The sequence below is a fragment of the Tenrec ecaudatus genome, chromosome 11, assembly GCF_050624435.1.
Source record: "Tenrec ecaudatus isolate mTenEca1 chromosome 11, mTenEca1.hap1, whole genome shotgun sequence".
NCBI lineage: Eukaryota > Metazoa > Chordata > Mammalia > Afrosoricida > Tenrecidae > Tenrec > Tenrec ecaudatus.
Genome location: NC_134540.1, coordinates 65,243,026 through 65,264,686, shown reverse-complemented (window position 1 = coordinate 65,264,686; position 21,661 = coordinate 65,243,026). Strand labels below are relative to the sequence as shown.

General features: G+C 50.4%; 1 protein-coding gene across 3 annotated transcripts; it reads right to left on the bottom strand.

Moving 5' to 3' along the window:
• Nucleotides 1–507: 507 nt before the first annotated feature.
• THNSL2 (threonine synthase like 2) lies at nt 508–21,530 on the bottom strand. 3 transcript variants are annotated; one of them, XM_075563118.1, is made up of 9 exons: nt 21,401–21,530; nt 17,340–17,574; nt 15,250–15,444; nt 13,425–13,577; nt 9,529–9,759; nt 6,539–6,687; nt 6,302–6,427; nt 1,650–1,801; nt 508–1,151 (listed from the first exon to the last, which is right to left on the bottom strand). In XM_075563118.1, the coding sequence occupies exons 2-9, from the start codon at nt 17,560–17,562 to the stop codon at nt 926–928; spliced, it is 1,455 nt and encodes a 484-aa protein (XP_075419233.1). In that variant the 5' UTR covers nt 17,563–17,574; nt 21,401–21,530; the 3' UTR covers nt 508–925. The 3 variants fall into 3 exon arrangements, with proteins under 3 accessions (XP_075419233.1, XP_075419236.1, XP_075419235.1); XM_075563121.1 differs by having other exon boundaries at nt 508–1,148; XM_075563120.1 differs by lacking the exon at nt 21,401–21,530 and adding an exon at nt 21,073–21,366.
• Nucleotides 21,531–21,661: the final 131 nt, after the last annotated feature.

Below are 21,661 nucleotides of genomic sequence, written 5' to 3'. Positions count from 1 at the left end.
TCCTATCTGTACCAGTGCACATCCTCTGGTCTAGCCAGATTTGTAAGGTAGAATTGGGATCATGATAGTGGTGAGGGGGAGGAAGCATTTAGGAACTAGAGGAAAGTTGTATGTTTCATTGCTATATCCACCCTGACTGGCTCATCTCCTCCCCAAGACCCCTCTGTAAGGGGATGTCCAGTGGCCTACAAATGGGTTTTGGGTCTCTCCTCTGCACTCCCCCTTTACCCTCATTCACAATGATATGATTTTTTTATTCTTCGATGCCTGATAACTGATCCTTGCGGCACCTCGTGATCATGCAGGCTAGTATGCTTCTTTCATGTGGGTTCTGTTGCTTCTGAGCTAGATGGCCGCTGGTTTACCCTCAAGCCTTTAAGACCCCAGACACCATGTCTTTTGGTAGCCTGGCACCATCAGTTTTCTTCACCACATTTGTTTATGCACCCGCTTTGTCTTCAGGGATTGTGTCGGGTAGGTGAGCATCATAGCATGAAATCTGGCTCATTTCTATGAAGTTCAAATGACAATGTTTATTTGTGTGAGCAATTTGCTTCCTGGCCGTTGGCTACCTAAGCGCCAGGGAAGGGCTGCTGTTCTATTTCCTTCGGAGGCCATGGCCTCCCGCTCCCTGTCTGGGATACCATTGGCATTCGGGGAACATACGTCATGTGAATACACGAGCACTGGGCACCTAGCGGAGGTGGTGGGGCTCTAAACCCCCAGAGCACTGTGCACCAGCCTCTTCATCTTCATCCTCCATGAATACCCCCACCCCTCACACACACACCCCTGGGGACCAGGCACTGGGTTTGGCACTGCCAGGGTCAGGCCGAGCACTGGGAAGAGCCTACATGGCCCAGAACGCTCACTGAGGCCGAGGGGCATGAGCAGCCCCCTGCGGCCACAGTCCCATCCAGTGTGGCTAGGCTGAGCTCTGGGCATGGCCTCTCCACTGATCACTGCACCACTCAATGGCGCCCCGAAGCATCAGCGTCCAGTCGTCGCCTCTCCTCATGGGTGCGCAGCGGGTCTCCTTGCGCTCCAGGGCTCGGATCTCTGCAGGGGGGTCCGGGGTCAGCCCGGCTGCCAGGACAGCTTCCGGGAACTTGGCTGCAGAGGCCGGGGCCAGGCAGCACCTGGGGGTACTGCTGGGTGGGTGCAGGAGGCGGGTGGGAGCAGGAGGATGAGGGATGAGGTGGCGGCCAGGTGGAGGAGAGAGGGGAAGGAGGAACCGGGGGTTGGGGGACAGCAGGACAGGGAGGGGAGAGAGACTTATTTAGCACTGCTCAGGTGTAACTGAAAGGGTGGCCTCTTGGAAGAAGGGGGCAGAGATCTACTTCTGAATCTCCGACCATGGAGAATCCTGGGGAGCACAGCTCTCACCTGATGCACACAAGGTGACCCTGGGCTAGAGGCAACTCCGCAGCCAGGTGGGGCTTGCCCCTTGGATCATTCATCCTGGTAAAGCGCTCTTCTGGGGGACACCCCTCTGCTGGAGACCCAGCCCAGCCGCCACACCACTTACAGGATCCCCGGGGCACAGTTCCACACGGACCTCCCCATATATGGCTGCCTCTCCTGCTAGGGGAAGAGAAGCATCCCTAAAAGCCAGAGGCCCCTGGTGACCCATGACCCACTAACTGTACCTGGGCTGCTGTCTGTCTGTCTGCTGGTAATGGTAAGTCACGGCCACAGCCGAGTGTGGGCACAGCAGGTATTGGTTCTGCTCCCAACAGCGGGCCATGGTCCGAGTGATGGCCTCATCCGGCACAGACGCAGACGTCACAGTCGCTGAAAGCTGATGGGCCCCAGGTTCGATGGGGTGGGCCCCAGGGAAAGAAGACAATAATAAAACCCCACTATATAGACTCAGTCAGGCAGACACACACCGCTTGGCGCAGCTTCAACTTGGCAGAGCCTTAGAATCTCTCTAGAAACATCAGTTTGGGGTGGATTTACTCTAATTGGGGGAAGAATGTGTTTGCATGTTCAGAGAACAAATTTAGTTAGGATTTGCCTGGAGAATTGGCAAATTAGTTTATAGTTTTATTCCACAACTTGACAAAACAAAGAAGGTTAAAGGTATTCACGCATTTTGGAGGCTTCCCCCACCCCCCACCCCCAGGTATGCCCCCTTTTGGTGGATGTGAGAATCCTCCCTGCCAGTTCCCTCCTAGTTCACACTGTACCTTCTCTAGGAAGCGCCTCTACTTCCCAGTTTCCCCTGGGGAATCATTCTCTAAAAATGTGTTGCATGATTATGACGTATCAAAACCCCGGCATATACTCAACTGTGGAACACACCTGTGGAACACACCTGTGGAACACTCCTAATGGCAACGGCTCATTTGGTGCTTTTGCTTACAGAGCTACCTCCTCCACTGGGGGGAAGACTGTCTTTTACTTATCTTTGCAGTTCCCGATCCTAGCACAGTTCCTTGCCCATCCAAACCAAACTCACTGCCATCAAGTCGATGCCGACTCATACTGACTGAAGAAGGGCAGGGTTTCCCAGCCTACAACTTGACAGGAGCAGAAAGCCTCCTCCTTCTCCAGCCGAGCAGCTGGTGGTTTCGAGCTGCTGACTTTGCATTGGAAGCACTATGAATAACTACTATGTCACCAGGACCCTATGATATGAGAGAATGAAAGTGAGTGAGTGAGTGAGTGAGTGTGAGTGAGAGAGTGAGTGAGTGAGTATGAGTGAGTGTGTAAGTGAGTGTGTGAGTGAGTGTGTAAGTGAGTCAGAGAGTGAGTGAGAGTGAGTGAGAGTGAGTGTGTGAGGGAGTGAGTGAGAGAGTGAGTGAGTGAGAGTGAGTGAGTGTGTGAGTGAGTGTGTGAGTGAGTGAGAGTGAGTGTGTGAGTGAGTATGAGAGTGTGTGTGAGTGAGTGTGTGAGTGAGTGTGTGAGTGAGTGTGTGAGTAAGTGTGTGTGTGTGAGTGAGAGTGAGTGTGTGAGTGAGTGTGAGTGATAGAGAGTGAGTGTGTGAGTGAGTGTGTGAGTGAGTGAGTGTGTGAGTGAGTGTGTGAGTGAGTGAGTGTGTGAGTGAGTGAAAGAGTGAGTGAGTGTGTGAGTGAGTGTGTGAGTGAGTGAGTGTGTGAGTGAGTGTGTGAGTGAGTGTGTGAGTGAGTGAGTGTGTGAGTGAGTGAGAGAGTGAGTGAGTGTGTGAGTGAGTGAGTAGTGAATGGCTTCCTGAAATGGCATCTTCTTGCTTGGGTCACATCTACAGAGAGAGATGGCCGCACAGCCCCCAAGTCCTCCTCATGCTGGCTACAGAGTGCACGAGCCAGATGCACTCTCCGGAAGTCATGTAATACTTCTCCTCTTTGCTAGAAGGCACTCACTCATCTAAGGCCACTTCCGTCAGGGGCGCATCACCTGTGTGTGCAGCCAGGATTGCACAAAGAAAGGAGGCCAGGGTGCTGGTCCAGGAGCAGCTCGTTTGCATGAGGAGATGGACTATAGCCGTCAAGACCATTGAGGAAACAAATTGGCCTTTGGTTGCATCTAAAGAGCATGTATTCCAGAAGACAGGCATTCTACTCCAGTTTGCATGGCTATGGCCTCACCCACAGAACGATGTCCAGTTCTGGGAACCACACTTTAAAAAAGGCATTGATCATGCAAAATCTAATCATGCACAACACAATTTTATGTACCAAACCCCAAAGACTCAATGAGGAAATTGCTAGAACTAATGGGAACATTTGGCAATGTAATAGGCTATTACAATTAAGACACAAAAACCAACGGGCTTCTGGTATATTAAGGAAGAGAACTCTGAAACTCTGAAAAGAACAATGCCATTTAGAATAACCGCTCCAAAGACGGAATAGTTAGGAATGAGCCTCACCAGAGAAACAAAAGACTGGTAAAAAAAACAACTACTACAGGAAGCCAAAAGACACTTGCCTAAATGGAAGAAGGTTCCATGTTTGTGGATAGCAAGACAATACTGTGAAAATGTCAATATTACTGAAAGCAATCTATAAATGCAGGACAATTCTGATCCGCATGCCAGCACAATAAATGGAAGCAACGATCACCAACTTTATAAGGAAAGAAACTCAAGATAAGCAACATACTACTAAAACCAAACTTGCAGGCTTCTCACTCCCTGGCTTCCAAACCTGTTCTACAGCCGCAGTAATCAAAATAGCTAAGACGTGGTACAGCAACAGATATGCAGACCAATGGATCATAACAGAGAGCCCAGAAATAAAACCAAGTCCCTACAGACACCTGATTTTTTATAAACATCTAAATGGGAAGAGGTAGACTTTTCAACAAACGATGCTGGCAAAATGGACCTTCATCCCCCAAAAGAGGAAATGCAACCCAAACCTCACACCATTTACAAAATGGACTCAGAGTGGATTAAAGACTTACACACAAACCCTAGAACTATAAATATCATCAATAAGAAGACAGAAGACAAACTTAAAGGCCCTGGTCCATGGCATACACACACTACTTAGCACAGTGAAAACACCCGCAGGACAGAAGACGAGTTGGAGGAGTGGGACCCCCTAAAAAGATGACACTTAACTCACAACAAAAGATTTGATGGAAAAGGGAAAAAAATTTTGGTAATGATATATCAAATAAAGGGCTAATCCAGAAAATCTATAGAAAATTGCAACACCTCAGTAAGGAAAACATGAATAGCCCAATTAAAATATGGGCAGAGGACATGAATAGACAATTCACCCAAGACCAACAATCATAGGAAGAACTGCTCACAATCATTACCTATAAGATACATGTAAATTAAAACAATGATGAGATAGCACCGCACACCAGCATTGTAGAAAAATTAAAACACACAAATAATCAAAAACCAGAAAATAACTGTGGCAGTTACATAATCTGTCAACTTGCGAAGGGGTAGTCTAGCCTGTCAATCAGGTCGCAGCTTGATGACCTCATTTTGAAGGTGCTCCTCATTTTGAATAGCTTCCTGGAGGTGGGACACACACACAGTCTCTGCTTCATCTTCCTTCTGACAAGCCACGTGGAGCTACCTGATGTAGCCAGAGCCCTGGAGCTGGAGGAGCCGCATAGGGACCCCTTAAATAGATGCTAATACAAATACCAGTGACCCCGCAATCTCTCTACTCGGCACCGACATCACAGAAATGAACAAAACATGGAACGGTACACCCACACCCACATTTATCACAGTGCCATCCACACTGCTAAAAAGATGGAGACCAACATGTCCATGAGCAGAGGAATGGATAGACGGGATACTATGTGACCCTAAAACACAATGCTGAAACTCGCACGTCTCATGGCAGGAACGGATTTAGAAACATTATGTTCATCAAAGTCAGTCAATCACATAAAAACAAATGCTGTATAAGACCACTATTATATAGGGGGGAAAAGATTAAGAAAAATGCTTTGCACACCAAGAAATGGAAACTTCAAAGGCTACAGGGACGCTAGGATGGGGACGTTTGGGGATGAAAAGGAGCATGGGAGAGAGAAAGAATGAAATGCTTAGGGATGATTAAATTCAACCAGACGGTATAAGACTGCTATGCAGAAAACTAAAAATCTTGTTGCAATGAACTGAAAGATGTGATTTTAAAAAGTCATGTAAGGGACAGCTAAAGGAAGTGGGAAGACTCGTGTGTAAATGAGGATTTCCCTCGCCTGGGGGGGAAGTCGTCAAGTGGAATCAGTCTGCATGTGCAAGCCACAAGGAGCAAATTCTATCTCAACATCAAGAACTTGGAGCCCTGATGGCGTCGTGGTTACACGTCGGGTTGCAAGCCGCATGGTCCGAAGTTTGAAACCACCAGCAGCTCCGCAGGCCAAAGACTGGGCTTTCCACTCCCACAACAGGGACAGCCTCAGAAACCTCCAGGGGGTCGTGGTGAGCCAACACTGACTCGATGGCCCTGAGAGAGGAAGAGCAGGCGAGGTCTTCAGAGTCATGGAATAAGTGCACCTGATTGGATTGCATTAGAATAAAAGAAACAAAACAACAGTGGTCTCTACTCACCCTGATTGGCAGGGTGGGTGCCCATTATTGAGCCCCAGTGGACGTGAAGCCTCTCTCATAGCTGCTCACCATGCGATTAAGCCAGCCACGTAAAACCGAAACCCAGCTCCTCACTGCCATGGAGTGCATTCCGACTCCCAGCATCCCTCTAAAGTGACCGAAGGTGCGCGGTTCCCAGGAGGTGTGCCAGAAACCATGAGTCCTCCCTCTGCGCACACCTCAAGCACACTGCCTGCTTTAGTGGCGGTCCCTTCCTCTCTCCGTGGTGGGTGGGCAGTGACTGACCTGGCTGTGCAGTTCCTTGGGCAGTCTCAGATTCTGGCTTCTTTCAAACTGCTCCATGAGGGTTCTTGTCGCCTGGCTGTCAGAGCCGGAGAGCAGCCAGAATATCCTCTCCATGTTGTAGGGCACCTGGGCAGAAGGGCAGAGTCCTGGGCCCACCGTGATCTCAGCCTTTGTCTAGGCCCCACTCAACAACATCTAGGCCAGACCTACCCACCGCCGCCTCCCTACAGGTCCCACCTGGATGTCCATAGCTGATGCCAAGGTTGGTTTGACGGCCTTGGCCAGAGAGAAATCCCCCCGCTGGATGGTCCTGTGGATGATGTCGTTGTGGTTCACTGTGGCGACCAGGTGGATGGGAAGGCCCATCTTCTGAGCAATGCACCCAGCTTTAATCAAGAAGAGGGGAACAACAGTTTCTTACTTTTCCAAACATGTGGACAAATCTTGCCTTTGGTCCTAATGAAGACATCATGGTATCTCTACATAACCCAAACCAAACACACTGCCATGATGTGGTGTAATGATTACAGCTTGGGCTGCAAACCACAACGTCAGTAGTTCGAAACCACACCTTAGGAGACAGGATTTTCTAGTCCCATAAAGAGTTACACCAGTGGTTTTCAACCTTCCTAATGCTGAGACCCTTTAATGTAGTTCCTCATGTTATGGTGACCCCCCCAACCATAAAATTATTTTCTTTGCTACTTCATAACTGTAACTTTGCTACTGTTATGAATCAGGCTACCCCTGTGAAAAGGTCATTTGACCCCCCCAAAGGGGTCGCGACCCACAGGTTGAGAACCACAGAGTTACACTCACAAACACACAGGGCAGTTCTACCCTGTCCTACGGGGTCACCATGAGTATCTCTGCGTAGCAGCGGAGAAATGGAGGCTCAGGATGGCTCGGGGTTGACGGCTACACGATTGGTTCTGGGCTGACCAGAGACAGGTGGAACACCCTGAGCAAGCAGCCATCGGGTGTTTGTTTTGTGTGGAGCACACTGGCAGCAGCGGCCCTCAGGGTGCACCACAGGATGATGTGAATGGGGGAGTCCGTGAGCACCCTAACGTGGTAAATAACGCTGGTCCATCCTTGTGATGGTTAGCGACAAGCCCGGCTAGAGGTGCAGACCTTTCAATTGAGTTGCCTTTTTTGTAAGAGAGAGAGCCCAAGGAGAGTTACACTCCCTTTGACCCCTCGCCTTCTGCCGAACCTGGATCTTGCGTCTGGTTCCTCCAACTTGGTCTGCTGATGGAGGTGACGTCAGCCAACTACCACGGTTGGATTTGCTCAGCTGACTGCGGACCTCTGCTGCATCCCTCAGCCAGTGCCGCCCCCTGTCTCAGCCGCACCCTCCTGGTCTGGTTCCCCATCCCCTGTTGCTTCCTGCTTATCAGCTTCACGCGGCAGGAGAAGCTACACCTGAACTGGGCTGAAGTTAAGCCATTCCTGGCTCTCAGCCTCTTTCTATTGACAACACGCACAAGCGTCATGGTTGTGCTTCTCATGAGAACCTCACTCCCTGCCCCTGGCCCTTCCATCGTCCTCGTGGCGAGAGGAGAGAGGATGCTTCCGAACCCCCAGGAGGCTTTCCTGGTCTCACCCAATCCATCAGAAGGGAAGTCACTGAATCAGTAATGCCCCCCAGGAGGCAGACTCCCTGCCGGGTTCTGATCCCAGCTCTGCCCCTGAGCAGCTGTGAAGGGCGGGGGCGGGGGCGGGGGCAGGTTGACTGAAAGAGCTAATCACGCAGCCCTCCTCCTAGGCTCACGTGAGGATTAAGTGGGTTCACACACGAGAAACACTTCCAGGAAAGCCACCCAAGACACAGTCTCCCCCTGACGCCCAGCCACCCCAAGCGCCCAGAGGGCTTCCTTGGCTGTGATCTTTCTAGAAGCAGACGGCCAGGGACTGCCTTCCACGGCATCATTGCCGCCTTGGGTGGGTTTGAACTGCTGACGTGTGGGCTGACAGACGAGCACAAACCATTTCCTCCACCCGGGGACCTTACAAGACACGCAGGCAGGGCTCAGCAAGGCTGATTATGATTTAGGAAAAGTGACGTGATGCCGGGTAACGGTGCAGCCCTTTGCCCTGACAGCGTCCACAGGCACAGAGAGAAGCCAATTGGCTCCTCTCGGCAATCTGCCCAATCCAAATGCTCGCCTAGATAAGGAGGGTGTCCAAGGGACCATCCCACAACAGCTCGACTAGAAAGTGGTGCACTTGGAGCGGGCACCCTAAGTGCTGACATGTCCTCTCACAGCACAGCACCTAGAGAATGTGCTCAGGTGTGGGAACAACTGAGCAACTTGCCCTTGCTTCAGGCAGCTGGCCATGGAGTCTGATTCAGTAGAGGAGGGCACTGCCAGCTGGGCATAGCACCTGGACCCTGACCTCGTCCCTCCACGCTCTGCCACGCGGATAAGGGCAGGCAAGCCCAACCATGGAGCCCGCTGATACTACTTCCTCATCCTTCCCCTGTAGCAGGAGCCTGGGATCGCCCCCCCCTCCCCGGGAGGTTAAGAGAACGTTTTCCACTAGGACTTTTCCATCCCCTTCCGGACAAGGACTCTACAACTGTCCTCTTCACGGTCCCCGTCAAAGGGCAGCTGGAAGGAGGGCACACTGGGGTCAGAGATGTTTTTCTAGCGGTCTGTTTTAGCCTGGGGACCCTCCCTACTGTTTGGGCCAGGTCCGGACCATGCAGCCCCTTCCCCCAGCCTTTGAGAAAGAGGAATGGCCTGTGGGACATTTCAGCCCCTGCTTCCAGCATTCCAAGGAGCTTATCTCTCCGGGCAGGGCCCACGTGCCCCACCCCTCCCTTCTCAAGGCCAGAGCTGGACTATGCAGCATCTTGTCCCACCTTCCAAGAAGCTGGTGTGTGCAGGGCTCAGACCCTGCAGCTGCAGCACCAGGAAGCCTCCCTGCTCCTTATGGGCGCAAGCACCACCACCCCCACCCCCGCTCTCTCCACCTCATTTGCATATTTCCCTGACCCAAATCCTACAAATATCACACTGCCCCACAAATGGGCACGATTTGCCTGACCTAACTCGCTGGGTCTCCGAACCGGCCTGGAAGCTCTAGATGCTCCTGCCCCTTTCTCTGCTCTCCCTCCCCCCCGCCCCCCCCCCATGCGCTTTCCCTACCCGAATAAAGCCGCTCTTAACCTCATTTTCTCTGTCTCAGTTCCTGTGTCTCGGTGTTGACCTCTCACTTACCTGCAAGGTTACCGCCAGCCCCAGTTGGCACCACAACCTCCACAAGGGGCAGGGGGTCTGTTTCCATGGATGGTGTGCACCGGAAGTAGGCAAAGAAGTGGTGGGCCATCTGCACCAGCACCCGAGACCAGTTGATGGAGTTAAGGCTCATCAGGTTGTGCTCTTCGACAAAACCCGCATCGGCAAACACATCCTTGATGGGCTGGTCAAGCTCATCGCTGTTTCCCTCCACTGTCGGGGCCAAAGAGAGCAGACAGTTAGGATGGATGAGTGGCCAGACTTCCTCTGAAAGGCCCTCCCCAGCTGCGCTTCTCCTGCTTGGACCGCTGTACGCCTGGGTGTCTTTGCTGGGTCTTCTCTTGACCTGGCTTTTTCGATTCCATCCTGAGCTCCTCTAGGATAGAAACCATGTCCCCCACTGGCATGCCAGGGAGTTCTGGGCCAACTGAGACACAGCAGAAAATGTACGGGAACCTTGGCCATTGCTTAAACCTTTGTAGGAGATAAAATACACAATGTCAACCTCCTGGAGGGAAAAATGGAGAAACAACACGCCTTGGGTTCTATGGTTTAGGTTTAAGTTTCTCTGGGAGGCCCTGCCCCACCACTTGTCTGTCAGTTTGTCATACTGTGGTGGCTTATGCGTTGCTGGGATGCTGGAGGTGATGTCACTGGTATTTCAAGTACCAGCAGGGTCAAACCAAAGTGAATGGGCTTCAGCGAAGCTTCCAGTCTAAGAACAGACTACAAAGAAGGAATAGGCTGTGTCCACTTCAGAGGAATTAGCCATGTGAAATCTTACAAATAGCAGCGGGATATTGCCAGAGATGGTGCCAGGAGATGAGCTTCTCAGGTCAAGAGACATTCAAACTACGACTGAGGAAGAGCTACCTTCTCAAAGTAGAGCCGACCATAATGCCTCGGGTGGAGTAAAGCGTGCGGGATCTGCATTTGCTGATGGGGCGCGACTCAAACTCAGAAGAAACAGCTGCAAACATCGACTGAGAATTGGAAATTGCAATGTAGAAAGTATGAATCCAGGAAAACTAGAAGTCATCAAAAATAAGATGGAATGCATAAAAATGTATAGCCTAGTGATAGGAGAGCTGAACTGGACCTTAGGGACATTTTGAATCAGAAAATTATATGGGTTACTATGCAAGGAGTGACAAATTCAAGAGGAATGGCATCGAGTCGTATTCGCCATCAAATTTCGAGAACTACCTTGAAGTATAATGCTGCCTGTGATAGGATAATATCTATACTCATACAAAGAAATCCAATCAATACTCTTATTCAAATTTATATACCAACCACTAAATCTAGTGATGAAGAAATTGAAGAAGTTTACCAAGTACACAGTCAAGATGCATGGTTGAATGAAAAAGTTGGAAACCAGGAGGAAGAAACAGTAGTTGGAAATGATACTCTTAGTTATAGAAAGGAAACAGGAGATGAAATGATAGAATTTTGCAAGACCAACAATTTATTCACCACAAATACCTTTGTCAACAACACAAGCTGTAACTATGCATGTAGACTTCTCCAGGAGGAATACACAGAAATCAAATTGACTACATCTGTTGGAAGAGATGATGGGGCAGTCCAGCAGCTAAATGCAGGCCAGGGGCCAACTGTGGAATAGATCATCAATCGCTCATACATAAGTTCAGGTGAAATCTAAGAAAAATTTAAATACTATCAGGGTCAAATAAAGTGAACAAGTTTCAGCAAAGCTTCCAGACTAAAAACAGACCATAAATATAGCTGTCCATTTCTGAAGAATTAGCCACTGAAAACCTTCTGAATAGCAGCAGAACATTCTTGGGTACAGCAGTACATTAATAGGCAGCTGCCAGAGGGTCAGGCTGGATTGAGAAGAGGATGTGGAAAAAGAAATAGCATTGCTGATGTCAGATAGATCTTGGGTCAAAGCAGAGAATACCAAAAAGATGTTTGCTTGTGTTTTATTGACTATGCAATGGTATTAGACTGTGTGGATCATAAGAAACTACGGATGATCTTAGAAGAATGGGAATTTTATAATACTTCATTGTGCTCATGCGCAGCTTGTACATGGATCAAGAGGCAGGTGTGCAAATGGAACAAGGGAATACTGCATGGATTAAAATTAGGAAAGGTGTGAGACAGGGTTGAATCATCTCACCATACTTATTCAACATGTACGCTAAGCAAATAACCAGAGAAGCTGGACTGTATGTAGAAGAACATGGCATCAGGATTGGAGGAAGGCTTATTAACAACCTGTGATACACAGATGACACAGCCTCGCTTGCTGATAGTGAGAAGGACTTGAAGCACTCACTGATGAAGATCAAGGATTGCAGCCTGCACTATGGGTTACAATTTAATGTAAAGAAAACAAAAGTTCTCACAATCAGACCAATAGGTAACATCATGATAAACAGAGAAAAAATTGAAGGTGTCAAGGATTTCATCTTACTTGGATCAACAATCAATGCTCATGGAAGCGGTAGTCAAGAATTCAAACAGTGCATTACACTGGGTCAATCTCCTACACAAGACCTCTTTAAAGTGTTGAAAAGCAAGGATATTGTTTTGAGGATGAAGCTGCTCCTGGCCCAAGCCATGCTATTTTCATTTGCCATGGACTTCCAAAAGCGTAAATTTGTCTTAGAAGTACAGCCAGAACACTCCTTCGAAGCACGAAGGGATAGGCTTCGTCTTGTGTATTTTGGACATGTTATCAGAAGAGACTAGTCCCTGGAAAAGGCCATCATGGTCGGTGAAGTAGAGGAGCAGAAAAGCAAAGAGGAAGATCTTTGACAAGAAGGATTGACACAATGGTTCCAACGATGGGCTCAAACACAATTGTGGGAGGAGAGCAGACTAGATTGTGTTTTGTTATGTTCTTTTGTTCTATAGAGTCGCTATCAGTTGGAACCAACTGGACCAGCACCTAAAACAAACAAACAAGGTCCTACTGCTCAGGTTCCCATCCCCACCTTGGGGAAAGTTGAGGGAGGTCCAGGGGGCGTGAAACAGGAAAGAGCAATGTCTGGCTGCAGACATCCTTGCCCATCTTTCTCCATTCTCAGCCTCCATAATGATGACGGCGACTGGGGTAGATGGATGACCATGGTCTAAAAGGAGATGGTTCTCACCTTCCTCCAATCACAGGATGTGGCTCAGGACACATGTCATTAGCAATGGGCACCGCCAGGTATTAGATCCTTAGCCCTATGCATCACGTGCATAGCTTGGTGGTTTCTATATTATAAAGCAGCAGTTCTCAACCTGTGGGTTGTGACCCTTTGGGGGTCAAACGACTCTTTCACAGGGGTCGCCCGATGCATAACAGTAGCCCAATTACAGTTATGAAGTAGCAACGAAAATAATTTTATGGTTGGTGGGTCACCACACCATGAGGAACTGTGTTAAAGGGTTGCAGCATGAGGAAGGTTGAGAACCACTGTTATAAAGGAAGGCACGGACTGTAAGGGCCTGTTCTCCAAAGTCAATTATTTAACATGGTGGTCTCTTCTAAATTCTAGTCCCTTGGGGCAACTTTCAAGGCTATGGTTCCTGGTGGCTGCCTATAGACATCGCCCCAGCAGGCTGAAGCTGCCTGGAGGTGGCTCTCTTTGGAGTATGGTGTCGACTTGCACTTCTGTGTTGTACTGCCACTACTGAATTATGCGCCTGTGACTTCCCATCATTTAGGAGATGCTACACCAAGATACAGACCATCCTCAAACATGACTGATGAAGGAAAGGACGGCGAGAATAAGAGGAAGGAGAAGGGCATTTGGTCTGTCCGTCGGTAGTTTCTGTTTCACCCCAGCCCATCTCTCAAAGCAGAGCCAATCAGGGCCGGGCCCCACTGCCCCTGGAGCCTGTGCCTCCGTGCCTACCTGCAAACACGTGGACATTCTCCTGGAGCACTGTCGTCATCTGGAGCTCCTGTGTCCTGGAGCAGTGACCCTTGGGAAACAGAACAATGATGTCCACGGTCTTCGCCCCCTGAACACTCTCTATGGCAGCACTCCCCGTGTCCCCGGAAGTTCCTGGAGGGGAGAAAAGAGAACGCTCCCCTTTAGAACAAACACACAACGAGCCCCCAATAAAATTATTTTTAAAAAACAACAAACACACAAAATAAGTCAACAGCCATCGAGTCTATTCTGGCTCACAGTGATACTACAGGGTGGAGTCAAACTACTCGCTAGGGTTTTTGAGACAGTACATCATCATGGGAGCAGACAGCCTCGCCTGTCCCTCACAGAGCAGTTGGTCGGTATGAACTGCCCACCTTGAGATTAGCCGCGCACCACCTAATGCACGGCATCAAGAGAGATGAAACAGGAAAGAAAAAAAGTGGTCCTTAGATCATGTGGCAACATCCACTTTCAAGTACCTTGAGAATCGAAACCCAGTTCTTCAACCTCCAGTAGATGCATGGATTGGTTCCAAGGTGCCCTTGAATTTGGTACCACATAATGTTAGCAACTTTGTGTGTTTCAGCATATTAGCCTGAGAATTAGCTATAAGCTCACTGTCACTGAATCAATCCATAGTGACCCTGTAGGACAGTACTACTGCCTCTGTGGATGCCAAAACTAGCTCATTACAGGAATATGATGGGACCGCCCCCCCCCCCAAAAAAAACCCAGATTTTCCCCTCAAAGCTATGTATTTTTAAAAAAATTTTTTTTACAGAACAACCTTATCAACTTCAAAGTACTCTCCATTATACTTATTACATTTGTCAAATCGGCAATTCCATTCTTGGAACCATTTTTCAAACTCATCTGATTGGAAGGCCGATAGCACCTCCCGTGTTTTTTTTTTTCTTCACCTTTTCTATGTCATCAAATCACTGTCCTTTCATGTCCCTCTTCATTCTCAAAAACAAAAAGAAGTCACACAGACCGAAGTCAGGTGAGTATGGTGCATTGGTATGCAAGAGAGGTATGCTGTTTTTTGCCAAAAATTGACACTCTGAGATGGCTGCATGAGCTGGTATATTGTTGGGGTGGCAGAATCAGTCCCCCGTCTGACACAAATCAGGTCTTTTTTGTTGCACGTTACAGCAATCTTTTCAGAACCTTTAAATAGAAAACTTAACAGTCCCCAAATGAACTATGGATTAATGAGCTCCAAATGCACTATGAGTCAACATTTTTGTCTGTTCGGGAAGTTGATGGATGTCCAGAACGAGGTTTATCATCAATCGACATTTCACCTTCTTTGAAATGAGAAACCACTCGTACACTTGAGGTTTTCCCATCGCACTGTCCTTGTAAGTTGTGTTCAATATCACAACAGTTTCTGCAGCATTTTTCCAGAGCAGGAAAAAAATTTCACATCTGCACGCTGTTCTCTTAAATTGGTCATCACAAAAAAATGAGGTTCAAGCAAAACTGCTTTTATGAAAAATTCACTGTGGCCAGAGAGAACCTTCCCAGGCAGTGTCACTGGATGCTCTAACTCAGAGTGAGTTGCACATCTTTCTAAATGGCAGGCGGTTTTGAACTGCAAACCTTGTCGTTAGCAACCCAACACATAACCCACCAGGCCACCAGGGCTCCTACGGAATTATGGACAGCCTCTACCGTACTATTAAAGGGGTCCACCACACAGCACTCCCTGAGAGAGAAACCATGGAGGAGGCCTGTGAGCGGGCTTGCCCACGTCTGGGCACCAGGGGACCCCAGCACTCAGAATAATGACACCCACCTACAAGCACGGTGATGTGGCTCTTCCTCTTCTCCAGGAAGTACTGCAGAAACTTCCCTGCGCAGCACAGGGACAGGTCTTTAAACGCATATGTGACCCCATGCCAAAGCTCCAACACGTTCAGTCCGTTCCTCAACCTGGACAGATGGACCACCTCTGGGTGACGGAATCTGCGGAAGGCTCGGTCGATCAGATCTGTGAATGAGGAGAACACAACAGCGGAAGGATATTGTCTCATCCTCTAGTTCTTCCGCAGCCGCTTACATTTTAACATCTAAAGCTCCTGTCCCTTCACGTTGCCATTGAGTCACTTCTGACTCCTGTCGACCCTAGAAGACAGAGAACGACCCTGTAGGGGTCCCACGGCTGTCATCGTTACATTAAACTGCCACATTTATCTCTCATCCCACCCCTCAAATTCATTGCCACCGTGTTCATCACGACTCGTAGTGACCGCATAGGAAAGGGCAGAATGGCCCCTGCGGGTTTCTGAGACGATAAAGAGTTATAGGAGGAGAGAGCCTCATAGTTGTCCCGAGGAGCCGCTGGTTGTTTCGATCTGCTGACCTTGCGATTAGCAGCCCAACATGCACGCCCACTAAACAGCCCACTAAACACCAGGGCCCCTTCCAGCCCTACGCCCAAATCACAGGAACATTTTCATCTTAAATGACACCATTCATATATGTAACTTAGAATCCTAGGAAAGTTGTCTGAAAAAACATGCACCAACCCATAGCCTCGGGAGCTGTAAACTTTTATAAGCTTATTTACTTAAAACATTTTTAAAAAGCCACTGTGGGCATGTATTCCAAAGGGGGTTACATTAAACAATTATATAATAAATCGATGTCTCGATTTTATTTTTCCTTGTGGAGGTGGAAAATGTGTTTCCTTTTTAATTTGTGGTATCGCTGAATCTCACACTGGCGATGCTGGAATTGTAATCCTACTTAAATTTTAGCATAGGAGCCCTGGTGACGGAGTGGTTACAAGTCAGGCTGCCAGACTGTAAGGTCTGCAGTTCTAAACCACCAGCTGCTCTAAAGGAGAAACACGAGGCCTTCACTCCCATAAAGAGTAACCGTCTCAGAAATCCACAGCGGCCATTCTCTCTTGTCCTATGGGGGTCACTATGCGTCAGAATCAGCTCGAAGGCAGGGAGTTTGCATTTTTTTAAAATACTTTTATTGGGGCTCGTACATCTGCACATATGCCACCATCATCATTTTCAAAGCATTCTCTTCCCACTTGAGCCCTTGATATCAGCTCCCAGAGTTTGCATTTTTAAATTGGGGCAGTCTATAACAGTACTCCCCAAACTTCAACAAATCACCTGGGATCTTGCTAAAAATATATATATTCTGGTCCAGTGGCTCTGAGGGGGCCTGGGGTTTCTAATAAGTACCCAGGCTGTGTAATCAATGCCAGCAATTGGCCCTAAGCTCCCAACACAGTGTTATGGATTAGATTCATGTTACTCAACGTGTGGTCTGTGGACCAGTGTTGCCTGGACACTTGATTTAAAAACACCACCACCATCAGCAGTTGCTGTCAATCAAGTTGACTCCGCCTCATGGTGCCCCATGCGTCTCTGAGCAGAACTGCGCTCCACGGAGTTTTCCAAGGCTGATTTGGGGGAAGGTAAACAGCCACGCCCTTCTTCCAAGGGGTCTCTTGGACTCCTTGGCCATTTGATGGAACTGCAGGATTGTTAGGCCCCACCCCAGACTCACTGGTACCGAAACTGCTTTTTAAAGGCACATCTAAACATATTAGTTGGGGACACTGCCAAACCCCTCTTAGAATTCCCATTTGTGGAAATAGGAAACACCATCTTGGGGCTCTGGGCAGATTATATGCATTAAGGAGGCCTTTCAAGATGAACCCACTGAAGTTGAGGGTGAGATGCCTGGGATGTGCTCTGCAAATGATTGCGGCAATCAGCCCACAGGATGAGCTCCAGGGAGACCTCCACTGTGGAGGTTCTGGACTCGGGAAAAGTCCCTCCACGTTGGGGTCTGACACAAGAACCATCCTACCAGTTGGGCACCCACGGAAGCCTGGGCTGGCAGGGGCCGAAGACTTACCATCTAAGTCATCTCTTGGCATGAGCTCGGGGTCAATGAAGAGGGCACAAAGCTCCTTCACCAGGCCAGGGTAGGAGAGCGTGCTCCACTTACGCAGAGTCTCTGTGTCCAGCTGAGGGAGCTCCTCGGGCATGAAGAGGCCCCCATCGGGAGCATAGCCGGAGAATAGGGCCCCCTCAAAGTCCACGCAAGGGGCCCTTCCCCTGGTGCTGACGTACCGCATGATCCTGGAGGCCTGAAGAGGGGACAGAGACAGAGGGTCTCAGTTCCTGCCACCCCATAGGGCAAGGCTGACGAGCACAAGGCCCTTCAGGTAACAGCTGGTCTACCCCTCACTGCGGTGGCAGCAGGTCAGGGCAAGGTGACATGATTCTTGGTACTCCAGACTAGGGGGCTGGAGCCCTGTATCATTTCATGAAATCAAGCTCCTGGGGGGAATCCCTGGGTGGATGAAACGGGTTAATGCTTGGCAGTACCTAGAGACTCCCTGGAAGAAAGCACCGGAGACATACTCCCCTAAAATCCGCTGCGAAAGACGCTGTGGGGCACAGGTCTATCTGACATCCATGAGTATGGTCTTCCCGTTGAGAACCATGCCCCTAACTGTGGCCCAGAATAATAACACGAAGGGCTGACCCTCTGCCCTTGGTGGTCTGCTGCTTATCACCAGGAGTTGGCTCTCAACTCATGGTGACGCCACACACAGTGGAACAAAGTGCTACCAGCCCTGCACCTTCCTCCTGATCCACTGTGGATCCAATCTTGTAATCCACGGAGTTTCCATCAGCTGATTTTCAAAAGGAGGTCACCAGGCCTTTCGTGCAAATCCATCTTGGTCAGGAAGCTCTGCTGGGAGCGGTACAGCATCACAGCAACGCGCAAGTCTCCACTGACAGAAGGGTGTCGGCTATACACGTGAGGCACATTGGTCGGAAAGCCAACCCAGGTCTCCAGCATAGACAGCGAGAATTCTGCTCCTCGACTACCAATGCCTGTCCCAAATCCAAAACTTCTACCATGGACTGTTTTGACTTATAGAAACCCTATAGAGCAGCAGTTCTCAACCTGTGGGTCGAGACCCCTTTGCCAGTCAAACAACCCTTTCACAGGGGTCGCCCAATTCATAGCAGTAGCAAAATCATAGTTATGAAGTAGCAACAAAAATAATTTTATGGTTGGGGGGCTCACCACAACATGAGGAACTGTATTAAAGGGGCACGGCATTAGGAAGGTTGAGAACCAATGCCATTCTTTCCAAGGTGTCCTGGTGGTGTAGTAGGTTATACATTGGGCGTTAACCACAAGGTCATCAGTTTGAAACCATCAGCCGCTCCTCGGGAGAAAGATGAGGCTTTCTGCTCCCATAAAGAGTTAAAGTCGCAGAAACCCACAGGGGGAGTTCTACCCTGTCCTCCAGGCTCGCTATGAGTCTGAATCGACTGGATGGGAGTGAGTTTGAATCCCGTTTGACAGGATTCCCAAGGCTGTAAACTTTTTATGGGAGTAGTGTCTCGTGTTTCTCCCCAGGAGTGGCTGCTGGGTTTGACTCACTGACTCAGACCTTGAGGTTTCCAGTCTAGAGATGATCAACTGTGCCGCCAGAGCTGTCCTACCTCCTTAGCCAGGGCTCGTTGGTCCTATGTGGGCCCAAAGGCCTCTGGTTATAGGGGAGGGGCCCCAGGGAACTTGCACATCAGCTACGTTCCCAGGAGCCAGTTGCTATCAGAGTATAAGCACCCACGTCAGTCACAGAAATAAGTCTGCAGTGTTTCACAAAACAGAATGAAGGCCGGACGTGGGAGGGGTGGAAGTATTTGAGTGTGTGGCTAGCAGGGGCTGGGGAGAAAGAGACCTTCAATAAAGCAGGGGTGGTGGGCGGGGAGGGTCTGTAACTATGGTACAAGTCAGAGCCAACACATACTCCCCACGATACTGGAATAACAGGCAGGATCCCCGTACTCCAGAATCAATGTCAAACTGCCATCAAGCAGATTCTGACTCATAGAAGTGACCCTGTAAGGACAGAATAGAGCTGCCCACCCCTTTCTGGCTTTCTGGGACCTTCCATCTTTCCGGGAGCAGACAGCCTCAACTTTCTGCCATGGAATAGCTGGTGAGTGCCAAGTGCTGACTGTGTGGCTCGCAGCCTAGTGTACCCCACTACCCCACCCGGCCCCTTGGGATGACCACAGCAGCAGAATAAGAGGAAAGATAACTGAGCCGACGCAGGAGCCCCCCATGCGCGAGGGGAGAAGCAGTCAGTGCCGCGACAAACCGCAGAAGGAAATGGTTGCAGAGTGCCCTGCTCTGGGTGGATGGACCACAAGACACCAGACTCTGGGCTCCATCCTGGCCATCACATGTTAAAGAGGCTGTGGACAAATTGCCTCGGGAGCGACAGACATGGTCTCTGCACTGTTGCTGTATGGAACTGGGGTGTGGGCTTCAGGGAAGAACTACCTCTGGTCTGGAGACTTTCACACCAATAGGACAGAGAGCACTGCCATTGAGCCAATTCTGACCCAGAGCAACCCTGAGGACAGGTTAGGACTGACCTTTGGGTTTCCAAGGCTGTACCTCTTTACAGGAGCAGAAAGCCTCATCTTTCTCCTGCGGAGTGGCTGGTGGTTTCAAACCGCTGACCTTGCAGGTAGTGACCCAACTGGCAAACAACTACACCACCAGGACTCAGTTTGGATTCTGGGCTGGCCATTCAACAGGAAGACAGGACAGCGCCCCAGCCCCAACGCATTTAGTCAGACTTGTAAAGCCAAGCCAAACAAAGCCAAACGCCTAAGCCAAACGAATGATAAACCAAGTATCAAACAGAAAACAAAAAAGTAATTGATGATCAAGACTTCAACTCATGTCCTGGTGGCCCAGGGTACCAGGTGGAACTGCCCCTAAAGCTCTCTTTGGAAGTACTGCTCTAGCTCCCTTCCCAGAAACCCCAGGTGCACTTGAACTGGAAACCTTTCCATTATTAGCCAAGGGCCTAACTGGGGCTGTCAACTCAAAGCAAAAAAGGACCAAAACGAACAAACTCACTGCCACGGAGTGGATGCTGACTCAGAGCGACTATATAGGGTGGAACTGCCCCTCGGGGTTCCAGAGAGGAGACTAACTATGCAAGTAGGAAGTCGCGTTGGGGGGCGGGGGTGGGGTTCCAATGGCCGATCTTATGGTTAGCAGAGGAAATGGACTCAGCTGCCAGAGGAGGCGGCGACTTTCACAGAATCCGAAACACCTTTGCCGGGCTGTTCCCTAGGAGCTGAGCTAAGCGACGGCTTGAGGTTATGGATTTTATAACTCGACTCTGACTCCGCGTTGCCCCATACAAGAACGGAGGCAGGTCGGAGAAACCCGGTGGGAGAAACCCGGCCTGGATGTCGAGAAGGGCACTTTCTCGGGACCTGGAAACAGCTCGTGCCGCTCAGGGAGGTGGGGGTCTTTCTGCGGAAGGAGGAGGGCACCTCAGAGACTTGACCCTGGGAGCTGACTGCACCCCTTCCGGGATGAAGGCCCTGCCTCTCTAAGGCCACTGGGCACCGGGCCTCGGACCCGCCTGTCCCTGGGGCCAGAAAGGAAGGTGTCACCGCCCCCCCCCGGACGGTGGGGGGAGGGGGGGTCCCAGGAGCCCAAGGCTCCAGCCCCAGCCTCTGGGCACACCGCGGACGTCTCCGTGTGGCCCAGGAAGGTGCCAAGCGTCCTAACGCTCCACCCTCAAAGTCACCTGGGAGAGGTTGGAGAAAGGAGCGAGGAGGCCACAGCCACGCTGGGAGTCACCGTGGAGAGGAGCGGCTCTGGATTCGGGAATGAAGGGGCGTCGCTACGGGGGGCGGGGGCGGGAGCGGGCAGCGTGCCAGAGGCGCGAGGGGCGCGCGGGCGCGCAGGGACTGTCTCGGCCTCTGGGATGCCCCCGGGGTGGGACGGTCCCCGGTCACCGCAGCGCACTCCGGACCGGATCCGGATCCTGGCCCGGGAATCAGCCCGGGGTTCCGGGCCCAGTCTCAGAGCCCGGCGGCGGAGGGGTGGGCAGGGGCGGGCGCGCGCGCGGTTACCCAGGCAGGGCGCGGATGGAAGCAGGACCCGGGCGGCCACGGGCGGCAGGGCTTCCGGACCGGGACCCGCAGTGTGGAGCGGGCCGGATCGGCTTCCGGTTGGAGCTGGTTGTTAGGGTTCTCGGTTCTCAGCGCGGAGGAGTGGGGACCGCAGAAAGGGGCGCGGGGAGCGGTGGAGGAGCCAGCGGGATAAGAAAGGATAATGAGGCCACGCCTGGACGGAGCTCTTTATTCACATGCAAGAGGAGCCCAGGTGACCTA